Source organism: Triplophysa dalaica, chromosome 7 (assembly GCF_015846415.1).
Source record: "Triplophysa dalaica isolate WHDGS20190420 chromosome 7, ASM1584641v1, whole genome shotgun sequence".
NCBI lineage: Eukaryota > Metazoa > Chordata > Actinopteri > Cypriniformes > Nemacheilidae > Triplophysa > Triplophysa dalaica.
In genome coordinates this window covers 4,914,024-4,930,368 of record NC_079548.1, presented here as the reverse complement: position 1 = coordinate 4,930,368, position 16,345 = coordinate 4,914,024, and the positions used below count along the sequence as shown (strand labels likewise).

The 16,345-nt window shown below is 41.1% G+C and overlaps 2 protein-coding genes across 2 annotated transcripts in view; both read right to left on the bottom strand.

Moving 5' to 3' along the window:
* nfil3-2 (nuclear factor, interleukin 3 regulated, member 2) overlaps window positions 1-10,857 on the bottom strand; it is a 10,936-nt gene extending 79 nt beyond the window's left edge. Inside the window, exons 1-2 of the mRNA XM_056753679.1 lie at window positions 10,422-10,857; window positions 1-3,791 (exon numbers count right to left, since the gene is read on the bottom strand). The exon at window positions 1-3,791 is cut by the window's left edge and continues 79 nt beyond it. Of these exons, the coding sequence (XP_056609657.1) occupies window positions 1,594-3,255 (1,662 nt within the window). The 5' untranslated portion in view covers window positions 3,256-3,791; window positions 10,422-10,857 and the 3' untranslated portion in view covers window positions 1-1,593. The remainder of the gene's footprint in view (window positions 3,792-10,421) is intronic.
* Window positions 10,858-12,691: 1,834 nt separating this feature from the next.
* Window positions 12,692-15,927, bottom strand: nfil3-6 (nuclear factor, interleukin 3 regulated, member 6). The gene is made up of 2 exons (XM_056754009.1): window positions 15,636-15,927; window positions 12,692-14,684 (listed from the first exon to the last, which is right to left on the bottom strand). The coding sequence occupies exon 2, from the start codon at window positions 14,583-14,585 to the stop codon at window positions 13,452-13,454; it is 1,134 nt and encodes a 377-aa protein (XP_056609987.1). The 5' UTR covers window positions 14,586-14,684; window positions 15,636-15,927; the 3' UTR covers window positions 12,692-13,451.
* Between the last annotated feature and the right edge of the window lie 418 nt (window positions 15,928-16,345).

Here is a 16,345-nt window from a genome sequence, read left to right as displayed (position 1 = left end):
GCATCCTTTTGAAAACAGAGCAGCAGAACCGGCGGTGTCACTCACAGTCCACACAAGAACACCGAAATACGCCTCGCTCACATTTCTGTCCATATTTTTTTGTTGTTAAAAAACATCAATCATCACTCATTTTGAAACACACTAAAATGGCAAAGTTGTAGTCACATCGTGATGAGCAATAACACAATCGCAGTAAACAGAAAGTAAAGATGATGCTAGTGATAAACAGGACAACACATGGCCCCCAAACAGTTCAAAAACACAACACAGTGTCGTGAGGAAATATTTTACAATTATACACAAGTGCCATAAATTAATCTGACAAATATTAAAGGGGTTTGTGATTCTAAATCGAACCACACATGAAGGACTTAAAGAAGTTATATTCAGCCTCTTTTAGCATGAAAAACATACATGTAGTTTCTGACTAGAGAAGAATCTCTGTTATTCTGTGGAAGGTCTGGAAAACAGATTTGGTTTCTCATCTATAGACGCATTTCACTAAAACAAGTGATGAAGTGACGTTTTTACATCAGTGCATGTCTAAGCAAAAAAATAAATAGGGTGGCTACATATAAAGGCAACTGAATTCGTTGTTTTAAAGGGTTAAACATTACCTGGGGGAGGACTTCTTTTTCAATAATACACCAAGTAGTGTTTGCAGACCAGACATTTCAGTGAGCAACAACCGCAAACTGTTTGTGTTATTATAACATGAGGCTAATACGACCTGCTAATGTGAAAAGGCTTTGGGGCATTTGTCATTTTCCTACAAAATAAGTTTCTAAAAAAACGTTTCAGATAGCAAGTTTAAAAAGTAAAAAACACTTTATATTAAGTGGCATTTCAAACAGCAAACACACTGAGATGGAGACTTTACAGTAAACTACACAGTATGTACGACAATGACATATTCATTATAATCTTAACTCTGTTCATTTTATGTAATCTTTTTGTTTTTGTCCCAAAAATATATTCATATATATTATGTCACTTTTTATACGAACAAATCGAGTGCTCAAACAAGAAAAAGTTGCTGACGTTTGAGGGAACTAGGCTGGGCTGTTGAACGTGGGTACAGACGTGGATGTAGGGACCGAAGAGAGGTATGTACACAAATAGCCATGTATCTTTGGTCAAGGAAGTGTTCTCTGAATCTTCCGGCATTTGGTATGCTTAAAGATGATAAAAAGCCACTTTACTAAGGGTGTAAAAGCGGCCACAAACTATAAATGGGGCACTTAGAGTCATCTATTTACAAAGAATAGATAAGAGAGATATTGCTGTTGAATTTACACTGTCTGTGACATCTTGCTGTAGCACTAAAAAAACATATGATCATAAAGCATCAGATTTCATTCATTTGTAAAAGTGCCACTGTAACCTTAAAGAGAAGAACAAACAAACAAATCAAATCAAACAAAGTAGATATATACATTATAATACACAGCATCAGGTTTTGTCCTAATGTCCACTTATTTCATCCCTGGGCATTCAAACAGGGTATTGCTAAAGGGTCAAAGCAGGACCTCAAGATGATAAAAAGCTGGGTTCTTATAGTTCATTCAATGTCCCTGCAAGTCTCGCTTCCGTTCAGTCATGTCTCTGGTTACAACTGTTACGCGTGCTGGAATCCTTCATTCCGCATTCGATCCTTGCTCTCTCTGTTGAGGTGACCTGCTTGCAAAACCCTTCGATTGACCTGCTGTCTTTTTCTCTGTCGACGTGTTGCTGGTGGCTTGATTGAGACAGGTCCAAGTAAGGGTGCTGAGGTAACGGATTGATGTTAGTGGGTGGTGTCGTTGGCGAGTCTTGAGATGCGGCCCTGCTGTTCCCCTGAGCTCTGTGCTTGAGTCTCAGTTTGTGGGGCAAGGCTGTGCCTCTGATTTCTCCGTCTTTGCACTGGCTCGGTGAGCTTTGGGTCATGAATACGTGAGGGTGGTAGATGCCAGTATCAGAGCAAGAAGACGAGGGGGACTCTTCATCATCAGTGGAGCCCTCTTTATCAGAGCTACGGGGATCCCCGTCACTTGAGGAAGTGTCCTTGCCTGAGTGCGGATGGTAGTAGCTTTCGTGTCTCAAGCCTCCTTCAAATGTCAACACCGGTGGCTCGTCGTCCTCCAAGGTGCCATTAGATTGACGGCACATCTGTGTTTGATCAACCTCCTCTTTTGTTAGCAGAAGGTCTGGGACAGCTGCATCGACCCTGTGGCTCGGTTGCTGGACGATGTAAGATTTCCTTTTGACCGCTTCGTCATCTGCATAGTTAAAAGACGGAGAATCCAGAGTCTTCCTCTCCAGTTGCTTGGTCACCTCTGCCAAGATTTTGGGACTTCCGGTTCGTCCCTCCGTAGGCTGAGAAAGATTCGGCTGTTGCTTGTGAGTTAGTTCCTGGGTCCCTTGTCTTTCCACAGGAAACGAGGCACTGCTGGAACGGTATAGGATGACACTTCTTTGCGCTGGCTGAGGGAGGACGGGACTTACAATCGACTCGTGGCGGTGTATCTGTTGGTTGGTCGGATAACTTGGTTCGTAAGTTTGCTGGTGATGTACTGTGGGCAACCTGGGATGGATGTTGAACATGAGCTGTGTGGTGCTGCAATCCACTATGTCCATGTCTAGTCCCCGTTCCTGCTTGATTTCGTAATTCATTGGCTCTGGGCTGTCTCGCGAGGAGCTGTCAGACATATCCGACAGGGAGCCCCGCGGGGAGTATTTCACCATCTTGATGTGGCCCTCCCCTCGAACGGACTGCTCGGTTTCAGAAGAATCAGAGTTTAGCATCATCTGAGAAACACTATAGTTATTGGGGTAGAAGTGATTGGGGGTCGATGAAGATGTTGAGCTGCCTCCCGATGCACCAATCTGGTGACTCTTTTCCACGTAGGAGGCCGTGCTAATGAGGCCGAACCTGAGCTTAAGTTGTAAAAGCTCTGTTTTTAGGCGAACGTTCTCGTCATTTAGTGCCATTACTCTGGTCTCCAGGACCATGTCGTTGATGCGCCGCTTCTCCCGGGAACGCTTGGCCGCCTCGTTGTTTTTGCGTCGCTTTTCCCAGTAGGAATCGTCTTTCTTCTCGTCCGAGATGAATTCGCGTTTGCGTCGGCAGCTCATGTTCGGCTTTGGTTTGAGAATGCGACCCTGGCGAGGGTTGATTTGGGGTGAATGTAGAAGGTCGCTGTAGGGTGGAAAGCCGTCCGAGTTTTCTGATATTGTGCTCGTGCTTGGGGAGATTTGTATGTTTAAACTTTCCATTGTTCCCCGATGGCAGCCAGTTTCCGGATCTTGGCTACACCGCCGGTAACAGAAAAAAGAGAATGAAAAGATGTGTACAAGAATCCTGGAAAGATCTCCCTAGTTATGGTAGTGTTGAACTTTTCAACTAAGGCGCTGGATCAGCAAAAACTTGATGAGGTATAGTTGTTCTAGGAAAGCTGAACCTCATTGATTTTATTGATAAGTGTCTCGGGCTAAATACAAACTCAAGAAATTCTCAGTGTGCAAAGTCTTTCTTAAACTTTGGCTGTCTCCGATTTGAGTCAAAATCCCAAAGAAGTGAAACAGAGCGGCAAATATCCTTTAGTATGCAGAAGGTGGCTACTATTTTAGAGGACTCTGAGCTCTTTTTTTGTTTTCAGTCTATTCCTTGGCTCTCCTAAGCTGACCAGGATGCGTCCCAGCGCCTAGGGCTTCTTGGAGGATATAGGTCACTCTGTCTGCCGCCGCCCGTGAGTCTCTTAGTCAGAGAAGCTGACGTTCTCTCAGGCTTCAGTCAGTCATTTGATGAAAGGCTGCAAACATAAAAGAGAAAAGACAGATTAGTTCATCCTCCAGATTTTAACCACTTCACAGTTTGCCTGCAGGCACTTCAAAGAAATCACTGAATATGTAGATTTTTGTAGATTTTGTCTATTTTTAATCAAACTCTTCATGATTCTTCTGGGATATTAGGAAGTGGAATATTCAGCTTTGAGTTAATGTCCCCCCGCCTCATCTACTCAACCCTGACAGCTACTGAATGTTTTTACGTTCCCCGGCAACCCCCGTCTGACTTCCTAACCCTGCCATTGATTTGTCTGTCTGTGACCCTTGACCTCAACTGTCTGACTAGACTTTGGCACTGGTGATCTTGTGACGCAAAGGAAGTTAAGAACAATGTTTTTAAAAACACCAGTGAGACTCAAAATACTCTTCAAACAAAAGCTCAAAAGAAAAAAGGAATTAAAGATTTATTCAAACGTGTTTCATTTACGTTTAACCGTTGTACAGAATTCCCTCACAGGACACGTATGGTAACCATTAGCAATGAGCACATTGTTTGCTTTGACGTTTTGAAACATTAGCCTGCATTGCATCATCCGAGCTGTAGAGAACCAGTACAACAAGGGTTTTGTCTTTTAAAGGATGAACATTAGAGCACATCCTCTCTTCTGTCGAGATTAAACGACGGTCTGGCGCACAATGGGCCCCACTGTGAGGGTCCGGGGATCATATTCCAAAACATAAACGGTTGAAAAAAGCGGATTTCTTAGAATAATTATTCTCTAAAAGGTTTTAAAAGAAAACATTTCAGGTAGGTTATCCTTTAACTAAAAACTAAAATGACAAGAAAACCTTATTATCATAATCAAGATGACATGCAAACTGAGGTCAAGTAAAAGCCAAATAATGCATTTGAGGTCAGGTCTTTCGGTATTAGGAGAAATGGGGAACATTCGATTAATGCGAGTGGTGGTGGGATGAGGGGGTGGTAAAAGCCATCGAATAGAAAAGTAGAGATGATTAATGTGAGCCGATTATACATTATTATCTATTATGACCTAAACTGTCTGAATATCAACTTTTCAGTTTCGTCACTTTTTAGTTTGCACATCAGTTTGGCTGCAACATCTGATCCCATTCTCCATAACTAGCAGGTGGGCTAAGGCGACATGTGGGATCCTAAATATGATCCCATAAAAATTTGCTCCTAAATTTAATTTGTTTCTCGCTATATTTAATATGCGCTCTAGAATACCATAAACTAATAATACACTCGTAAATCATAAGGCAACCATTTCAAAAGGATCCGTGCATGATGCTTCCAAAAGTGGACCAACATATCAATGGCCTACTTTATAGCTGACGCTACCAAAAAATGGGATCAGAGATTTAAATAATTACACACTTCACAAAGCCTTTGAGACTCATAGTTCGGAGTACATTTGCCTTTGTCATAACATTAAACATTTAGAATGGCACGATGACCACATCTGTAGCAATGAAGATGGCATCTGCATTAGAAATTCCCAATGTGACCAATCCTTCAGCCATGATGTGGGCATCTGAAACGAGTCAGGATCATATATGTAGATGAACGCAGTGTAATCCGATAATCTGCCTGTCCTTTATATGGGTCACGGTGCCGTCATCCCAGACATCTGAGGAAACATTACGTAACTAGACAGCTGACGGCTTCCATCAACACTTTCAGTTCTGTTCTGGTTTAGCCTGTGAGTGCAAAATTAGTATTATAATACAGTCAGTTCTGGTCCTTGATTTTGATTGGTTGAGCTGAGTTCTTAGCTGTTATAAAATACCCCGATTTATAACGTCTTACCACATAGCCCAAATATCACTTTATTTACTTGTTATGAAACCTTGCTATGCGTATGGAAGGCCCTTAGCTGTAACCCACTGCGTCTTGGGGCTTACTGCTTTATGATACACAAAGAAGAGGGTCATATAATAAAAAACAAAGAAGGGATGTTTGAGGGGTACGAGCAGGGTTGAAATAGACCAAAGCTCATTTGACTGACGTGCACAAAAAATGAAGCACACAACGAGACTCCCTCCCTGACCCACTGACCCAGAAACTGGGCAGCTCGAACCGAAGAGCCTGGCTCCTCTCCCCGGTGCTCAGATGTAGGTCAGGAGTGCAACAGGCATCATTAGAGAGGGAAGGGGAATTATGCTTGCTTAGAATAGAGCACCGAGCGATGGATTGAGGATAAAAGAAATGAGAGATGGTACGAATATGTTGTATATGTAATGTAACATAGGCTCTAAATGTACAAAATTGGATGACTATCTATCTATCTATCTATCTATCTATCTATCTATCTATCTATCTATCTATCTATCTATCTATCTATCTATCTATCTATCTATCTATCTATCTATCTATCTCTCTCATTCTCTATCTATCTATCTATCTATCTATCTATCTATCTATCTCTCTCTCTCTCTCTCTCTCTCTCATTCTCTATCTATCTATCTATCTATCTATCTATCTATCTATCTATCTATCTATCTATCTATCTATCTATCTATCTATCTATCTATCTATCTCTCTCATTCTCTATCTATCTATCTATCTATCTATCTATCTATCTATCTATCTATCTATCTATCTATCTATCTATCTATCTATCTATCTATCTATCTATCTATCTATCTATCTATCTATCTATCTCTCTCTCTCTCTCTCTCTCTCTCTCTCTATCTCTATCTATATCTATCTGTATGTCTATCTATCTATCTATCTATCTATCTATCTATCTATCTATCTATCTATCTATCTATCTATCTATCTATCTATCTATCTATCTATCTGTCTGTCTGTCTGTCTGTCCGTCTATCTGTTTTATATCTGTCTGTCTGTCTGTCTGTCTGATATCTATCTGTCTATCTACCGTACGTCCGTCCATCCGTCTATCTATCTATCTAGGAGCTATCTAGTATCATTTATTTATCTATCTATCCGTCTGTCTGTCTGTCTGTCTGTCTGTCTGTCTGTCTGTCTGTCTGTCTGTCTGTCTGTCTGTCTGTCTGTCTATCTATCTATCTATCTATCTATCTATCTATCTATCTATCTATCTATCTATCTATCTATCTATCTATCTATCTATCTATCTATCTCTCTCTCTCTCTCTCTCTCTCTCTCTCTATCTCTATCTATATCTATCTGTATGTCTATCTATCTATCTATCTATCTATCTATCTATCTATCTATCTATCTATCTATCTGTCTGTCTGTCTGTCTGTCTGTCCGTCTATCTGTTTTATATCTGTCTGTCTGTCTGTCTGTCTGATATCTATCTGTCTATCTACCGTACGTCCGTCCATCCGTCTATCTATCTATCTAGGAGCTATCTAGTATCATTTATTTATCTATCTATCCGTCTGTCTGTCTGTCTGTCTAGCTATCTATCTATCTATCTATCTATCTATCTATCTATCTATCTATCTATCTATCTATCTATCTATCTATCTATCCGTCCGTCCGTCCGTCTGTCTAGCTATCTATCTATCTATCTATCTATCTATCTATCTATCTATCTATCTATCTATCTATCTATCTATCTATCTATCTATCTATCTGTTTTATATCTATCTATCTGTCTGTTTTATATCTATCTATCTATCTATCTATCTGTCTGTCTGTCTGTCTGTCTGTTTTATATCTATCTATCTATCTATCTATCTATCTATCTATCTGTCTGTCTGTCTGTCTGTCTGTCTGTCTGTCTGTCTGTCTGTCTGTCTGTCTGTCTGTCTGCCGTCCGTCCATCCGTCTATCTATCTAGTATCATCTATCTATCTGTCTGTCTGTCTGTCTGTCTGTTTTATATCTATCTATCTATCTGTCTGTCTGTCTGTCTGTCTGTCTGTCTGTCTATCTGCCGTCCGTCCGTCCGTCCATCTGTCTATCTATCTAGTATCATCTATCTATCTGTCTGTCTGTCTGTCTTCTGTCTGTCTGTCTGTCTGTCTGTCTGTCTAGTATCAATCCATCCATTCATCCATCTAGTATCTATACATCTATCTATCTAGTATCCAGCCATCCATCCAGACAAAGATTTTTCAAAATAATGTGAGATGCAAATATTAGCAGTCAGTGTATGAGTTACTTTGCTTCTCGACCACACCCATTAGTCACTAAAACCGCATTTATCTACTTGCATTAGCAACAATGCAACTAATAACCAAAGTCATAGCATTGAGACGCCAATGACACACCTGCTTGTCCGTTATTCAAAGGTGCATGTGACGCATGGATTGATTCCTAGACTTCGAATAATAACATTTGAATGGTTTGTCATTACCTAAGCTTGAAATTACAACGGGCCAGTAAAACTCAATTTCACTCGCGCTATATAGGACACGGTCAGCTCTCGCAGGGGAAAAAATAGCCCGTCTGGCCCACTGAAGTTTTGAGCTGGGCGAGGCCTGGAAACTGTAATTCAGCTGAAATCTTTCATGAGCTGTTTCAGTAATGGAAACAATGGGGAAAGGCGGGGGCGCTGGATTTCGCTGCGGCCATGTAATTGACCCTGGGGCAGAATGTAATATTCGGCACGTGGGCTGGGGGGGTGCTTTTTTCCCTCTGGATTCCACGTCTGGGTTTGTGTCCTTCTGTTGGGAGAGGGGCAGGCCTTGGGCAGGCAGGCGGGGTTCCATTCAAACTCCTTCTATTAACACACTCATATCATCCTTTAAAAAAAAAAGAACGCTCTGACCAAGTCCATGTGTTTCTCCAGTCACATGTGCTCTCTTGCCCTACTAAACCAAACGGTAATGCGCCTCTCCCTTTAGCCACATCGACACAGTAATCACGCACCTCCTCCCTAATTTTCCTACATCAAGAAAAGTTGAGAAATTTACTGACTGAATATCCACAGACATGTATATTTCCTCAGAGAAGTGCTAAAATGAAAAACAAATCTGCACTGTTCATACAAATAATGTTTTTTTTTTTTGTGGTCTTGTTGTTGATGCACTACCCACAAGACTGGCAGAATGTTTTTTCTTTGTCAAAGCAGGGTGTGTTTTCCCAGGTCTGTGACCTACATTCAGCGCTGGCACAAACGTAAGCAGATCACATGATGTCGTTAAGACCCCGGGTTCCTTTTATTTGCGACTTCTCATTTATTGGCCTTATGCAACTCCATAACGTCAATAGAAAACCGCAAAGCAATCTTGCACCCACAAATTTCAGGCTATATGCATGCCTACAGTAGTAAAGGTAGGTTGATTTAAAGAAGTCTATCTTCTGATTCCCTTTCTCTCAAATCCTGAGATGTGTGTCGTTGCTTATTGCCCTTATCTGTAAGGTTGTGTGGTGAAGCAACATGTTACATCATAGCGAGATACCATCAATAAAACACAACCTCACCCTTTTCCTGTTACTATAAAAAACATTGTTTAAGTTCTATATAAGAACCATAAATATGTTCTATTATGATCAGCAAAATAATTATTACATATAAGGATATAAAATATATGTACTTAAGGAATCTACACCAGCCTTATGGGAGTATAATTTAAAGCACTATAATGCAACACTATAGGTACTATAGTAAAGTATATTATACTTTTTTCAAGATACATGTTGTAATATGAACGCAAACTGTTTCTAGATGTAAATTACAATGTCTCATCAAGTAAAGATGATATGCTTAGAAAAAGTTGATTGACATCTATTCTCACCTGTACAAATGCATTTTACACACTAACGCACAGCTTCCCTTTAAACTTTTAAATACAATACGATACCAGAAAAATAGTTTTGCTGAATCATCATGATGTATATCAACCTGGAAACATATACATATTGCATTGCATATTTCAGGTTATCACAGCAGGAAAGGGTTAACAGATTTGATTCATGTAACGTTAGCACCCGTGTTAACCTTTACCTAAAGCACGGCTGCACGTGACTTCGAGAAGTGTGTCCGCAGTTAAACCTCATAACCCAAATGCACTTAACACGTTAGAGTAACGTCTATTAGTGACACATTGACAAACATTGTTTAAAACGTAACAATCAACCATTTAATATACATAAATAAACGTTGAAAAAATATAAAACGCTTTAAATGTGTGCAATGTGCCTTTCTATATAATGAAAACGTTTTGGTGGTGTTGACAAGTGTGTGAAACGTTTTCGCAACTGCATTGGAAAAACCCATTACATTATATATATATAGCCTACATTGCATAGGCCTACATATAAAACATTCATGCTGATCGAAAAAAAAAATCACAGCTCTAACACATGGCGTACTGGCAAACACCTATTACAAATACGGACATAAACCGTAAACTTGTTTACATGCAGGTCGCATAAAAATATAATGTTCATCTCCTGTCCATGTTAAATTGTTCCGTGATGTCCCCTCTCCTGAACTAAAAACATGCATATTGAGCGACATCTCAACCTGTAATGGTCATGCGTAATGCCCCGAAACATAGTGCTAACGCATTTCCATTGCAGTCACCTCACCTTGTTTTAATGCGCTATAATTGCATCTATTACACGTGTACACATTCCGCGAAATCACAACAGAAACCTAAGAAAGCAACATTTAATATTATTTGGCTTTTACACCTGGTTCGTGTGCGCGTCAAGAAGTACCCAAGCAAAGTCGCAAACGTACCGTTTGAATGTATCCACTATATCGGGCGTCCGTGGGCTTGAATTATACTCTCGTGGACCCTTTGTATAAGCCTCGGCGGTTGAGATAAAACGGGCAAAGTGATTCGAGGTGGCTGATTTTTTCCGCGTGGATTGCGCAGCCCGTGCGCGCGTTTGCCCTGATTCCTTGTGTTTTGTTGGCGAGGCGCTACAGTATCCTGCCGCTCGCTGCTTCTGTTTAGAAATGTATGTTAGTAGGTCAGCAGTTGCATAACAGGACGCTTCGGGTGCCTTGTCACGTTTTCTTTCTCTCTTTCTCTCATTTGCCCCCACCCACATCTATGCCTTCCTCCGTCCCTCCCTCTCTCCGTCCGAACGCGTTTGGCGACGTGAGCGCTGGGAGGGATCAGGCTACGGGCCAGACCCACTCAAATGTAGGACGGAGATATTCGTAATAAGGTTACTGTATGGATGTAGACAGAGACTGTTATGCCTTCAACAGACTATATTAAGATGCTGGAGCCATGGCAAAAAATACAAACATTTTAAATATAATGCGCATAAGACCTCGTTTACTTTAAAATGTGGATATTGACTAAAACTACCTACATTTTTGAGAAATTATCACTATAGGCTAGACATGCAGGTAAACGGCTTTGTCTCAACCTAATATGTGTTTGCTTCATCTGAAATTTAAAATATGACAAAATAGTGCAAAGAACTCTAAACTACCCCGTGCATAACATGATGTCATCAAGTCATCGCAAATGTTTTAAGATTTTTTTATTTGATTTAAATGAACACTTTTTCCTAGTTGTGGATAAATAAATAAGTCACTTGTCCGTTAATAAATAAGTTACGTCTCCGTCTCAATTGTTTTTTATGATGACCTTGAATTTGGAGGACAACAGCACCTCCCCCATTTACGTCAACCTCCGATCCCATACATCATCGTCTGGATGAGGTTGTCATGGCAACCGTTATGTAACCGCCCAACGTCAGAACCAGCCTCCCATTGAACGGCAACTCTCGGCCAGCGACCAGTGCAAATGAGGTCAAAGAGGTAGAATCATCATTGCGACACAAAGTTCTGTGTAACCTTAAAAAAGAGCAATAATGACCTATGAATGAAAATCAACCATCAATGAAGAATTCATTGAGAGAACTCGCAAACAAACATTGTAGCCTAAGAAAATCTGCGTGACAGTTTATTTCCTTATATAGACTCTAAGAGCTATATTTATATTCACTTACGTCAGCGATGTTCCCTCGGGAGAGCTCACTTCTTAGGGGGTTTAAATACATTCTCTGTAAGATGTTTATTTTTGGTGCAAATGAAATATATGGAGATTCCGATGTTTAAGCTAATTTGCGACCACGTGTCTTTTATATTATACACCACCCTTACATGTCATATAACTAGATATATAAGTATAACGTGGCGATATTGTCTTGAAGCAGATTGGCGAAACAAAATTATTGGAATGTTTTACTGCCCTCTTGTGGATTGCGGTGGTTTTACAAGAACACCCGTGCGCTGCAAATGATCTGTTTTGATGTTTTTCTCCTCCTGTTATTGTGTATCTGGGTTGTTGATTCTTATGGACAGCAGTGGATGAAAAATCCTTAATCTTACACAACGAGATGTTTCTTTCTGGTTTTAGAACATATACCCTGTACAATGCCTCTTATATGTTGTTATCCCCCATTTACCATCTATTATTTTATATATGCATATTTTAGAATCTTTAAGACTGGAAATCTTATTATATTTGTATTGTCATTGTGTTGAATGTCTGTACTAGAAGCGTTCAACACCAAATAAAATTCCTTGTGTGTGCAAGCACACTTGGCAATAAAGATTTTAAATGTAATTTGCTTCAAAAAATCTCTTCCAGAGTTTATGGAGAGTAGAACTTGTTCTCTTAAATCATTAACAAAGATTTATCTTTATTTAGAGAACCATGTATTCTTTGTTCTTCTATTGGTTAATTGTTGTTTATACCTCATGTTGACATTTTGTAGTTGAACCTGTGATAAAACTGGTTATCTATAAATTATTTGGTGTAAAAAAGTAACATTTGTACTTTTACAAAAGAACAATAATAATGAACGATTGATTAAATCTACTACTTTTACATTTTCACCATTACATTTTTTAAATAACATATTTGATATTCCCTTTGACACTCAAATAAAACAATGAAGTAAAAAAATCACATTATATTAATAAACAGTATTACTATCTTTTTCCAACACAAATCTCTGCATTCAACAACTGAGACAAACAAACGCTGTTCGAAGATTTATTCACACAAACTTACAACGTATACCATACACAAACACAAACGTCACCATAAAAATGCAAGTAACAGTGTATTTCTATAAGATATCCTCGTCTGGACGATGGCAGTGATCCGTATGAGAAATAAAGAATGCAGTAAAACTCAATGCTGAGCTGCTACCGGGTCATCATGGTGACAATTAATGAGATCAAATATGGCAATAAAAACCGTCATCACTTCGACTAAACCACATGACGTTCACAGATATTTGGCTCTCCCTGGTGTCCCGTTCTGTGTTTATCTGTGGCATAACACTTCCTCCATTCATGAGCTCACAGCACTCGCTAACCACAGGAGAAACATTACAGTGTACAGACTGATCGGCTCACCAAATATCACATTGTGCTCACTGATTTGACTCGATTTGGCACATGATAGAAGAATGGAGGATTTTACACTCTACACTGACCTACGCTGTTTATTTTACAGCAGCCTGAGGCATTTTTGAGGAAAGATCACAGTGTTTGGAGGAAATCACGATGAGACATTGTGACGCGCATCCTGACGCTGCTGGAATGCTCTTGCGAGTTTTAAAGGAATTGTGGGTTTAAAAGAGATGATTTATGATGATATATGGACCGATTTGGTTACTGTCAATGTGAAGAGGTAGTGATGCATGTGTCGCTTTTTTAACCATGAAAAGTCTGTGATGATATTATGGACGTTTGGAAGTCCTCTTGTATCCCAGTTCCAGTGTGTTGCCATCTCTAATTCGGTTTGGTAAGAAGTTGCTCGGAAAAGAGCTTTTTGAGCTGGGCCACCTCCTCGCTGAGCGAGCTGAGCTGAGATTTCAGCACGCTGTTCTCGGTCTGGTACTGCGACTCATTCGGGTTCAAGCCATGGTTGTAGGTTCGGGCTGTACTGCAGTGCATCACTCTTCTGGTATCTTCTCCATCGTGCTGCGCCCAGTATCCCGCCACTTCGTTGGCACCCGATGGGACGGGTACTCTAGGGCCCACCACGGGACTTTGTCGCCCACCAGGATTGTCACCTTCACCGCCGCCCGGCGACTTAAATCGCAGCTTGTGCGGGAGACTCCTCATGCTTTCCAGCGGCTCCAAGCGACTGTACAACGGCACGTGTCCCATGGCTCCATGGCCATCGGTATTTGGGGAGTGATTGGACTCGTACCCGAGCTCATCCGCACGGTGTGGGGAAAGCTTGCCGTGATCACTCAGTCTGTCCTCAAAGTAGACTGGACTACCGACACTAGAGCCACTCGGAGTAGAGAACCCCGAATCTTCAGACATGCTGCTCGTGTCTCTGAGACCCCGTCCAGACTGAGGCCCGCTCGACTGGTGCGACACGTGCTGGACTCCATCCCCGCGGGGAAGGTAGTAATGTGGGGCTGAAGGCTGTGGAATGCACGGTTCTGTCATCAGCGGAAGTATAGAAGCGTTGGACGGATCTTTAACCATCCCGAAGCGAAACTTGAGAGCCAGAAGTTCCGCTCTGAGCCTGGCGTTCTCCTCGAGCAATGCTAGAACGCGGTTCTCCAGGACCATGTCGTTGACCCGGCGTTTCTCGCGGGAGCGCTTGGCGGCTTCGTTGTTTTTCTTGCGCTTGTCCCAGTACCCCTCGTCCTTGTTTTCGCTCGGAATGAACTCCCGCTTGCGTCTCAGGGCGGGGCTTAGCGGGGCGGCGTCTTTGCGCTTTAAAGCCGACGTTCGGCCCAACAGCGAACGTGCAAGCAAACTACTCGAGGTGAGGATGGACACGGCCTCATCCGTGAAGGACATCGGGCTGGGAGCGGCCACGTTTAACCCCAGCATTGCGGCAGGTGAGGCCGACTCGACAACCTTCAAAACTCCAGTGTGCTCCGGAGATGATTCTTCAAACATCGTTGGGATTATTTTATAACTAGTGAGAAATATTGTAGTTGGTCAATGTGTTCCCTCTTCTGTATTTGTGAGCTGTTACTGAAGCAGCGATGGCTCCACCTGGTGGGAGAAAGATATAAACAGCACTCCATCAGTTACATAAGATCCATTACAACACGATGTTACGTAACTTCATTACATCCCAGCACAGTACGTGCTAAACTGCATCACACATTTATTGACACTTTAAATAAAGCAACGTCTAGTAATCTCTGTTTTATAGGGGTAAAGTTTACATATTAAACGACTAACAGACTGAAAAAAAAGGCCGTTCTTTACCATCATGTACTTTATATTAACAGACTGTTCCCTCTAGGATTTCCTGTGTTGACCTACATGCAGAACAGTTTGTGCATGAGTGAGTCTATCATCTTTCTGTCCCAGTGAGTCACTTTCGTGATGAAATCCTGTCTTACTCAACACACCACAAGTTAGGAAACCTTACTGCATTTTATTAAAATATATATTTTGGGGAGTTATATGCTTTAAATGGATGAGTTTTAATCTAAAATTACAAATAAATAAAAGAATGAATGACTAAATCGTTTTAAAAACATGTATTTTTTCAAAAATTACTTCTGATATGGATTCATGTACGCCATCTCTACTATTGCATAATGTTACTGTCCCGTTACCTGAATTGTTAGGCTAGTGTTATTCTATACAGACATTCCCAACTGGTGATACATGAAACAAACATTTAAACATTACACATCCTTAAGCAACGGTTAACATGGGTTTATTATAATAGTAAGTACAATGTTTTATTTTCTAAAAACTGATTAAAGATTGCATGACCATAGATTTGATACTAATGCCATGGAGAGGAAACACAGTTAGGCGACACTGGTTAGTCAAACTTTAGTTCGTTTTTCTACGCGATTGGGCAACTGCCAGAAAATTGTATCAAATATCAAGTATTTACTGTCTACACACTTCGTACACAACCCCTATATCATTAAAAACAGCAAATGTGTAATCTTGAAAAGCTAACACAAACAAGGACGTTACCATTATAAAGCGCGTAATTCTGTCCAGAAGTCGCCGGTGGTCGAGAATTGCATCCGTGGAGAAGCCGGTCCAACACGGTTCTGTTCACGAGAAAACACGAATGAGTTGCGTTTATACCGATTCAGATAAAACACACCGTTACCGGCTGCGCTCTGCGTGTCGTTTCGTGTCTGTTGCGCGCGTAATGCGCGCAGCCTCTATTTGTGTCTTTGGACCATCAGGTTCAGTCGAGGACGCGCCATAACCCCGTCTGAACCACATGGTTCCGTGTAGAGTGGCTACCGCCCACCTCCGTAAGCAGGACCCTCCCATCCCTAATCTCTCCCTCGTTACAGTTTTCGTCAGAATAATCTTTTGGAGCCCATTAAGTAATATTGCGCAACCCCCCCCCCCCCCCTCCCCGCGTCTTTACTCTGCATCGTGTCCTGAAAAACGAGTGTTGTCCTCAATACATGAGCAAATGCTATATTTAGACTAGTGACGTGAGACCATCTGTTCTTTCTTTAGATATTACATTTACATTTATGCATTTGGCAGATGATTTTATCCGAAGCGTTTGACGAGCATTCAAGCTATACATTTCTCATTAATAGTACTGTATGTGGGTTCACTAGGATCAGACCCCCCTAGACTTTTGCGCAATGCTCTACCCAGTCACAAAAATTACAAAACAAAATTGTTTGGCAGAGCTTGAAAAAAGATCACATACA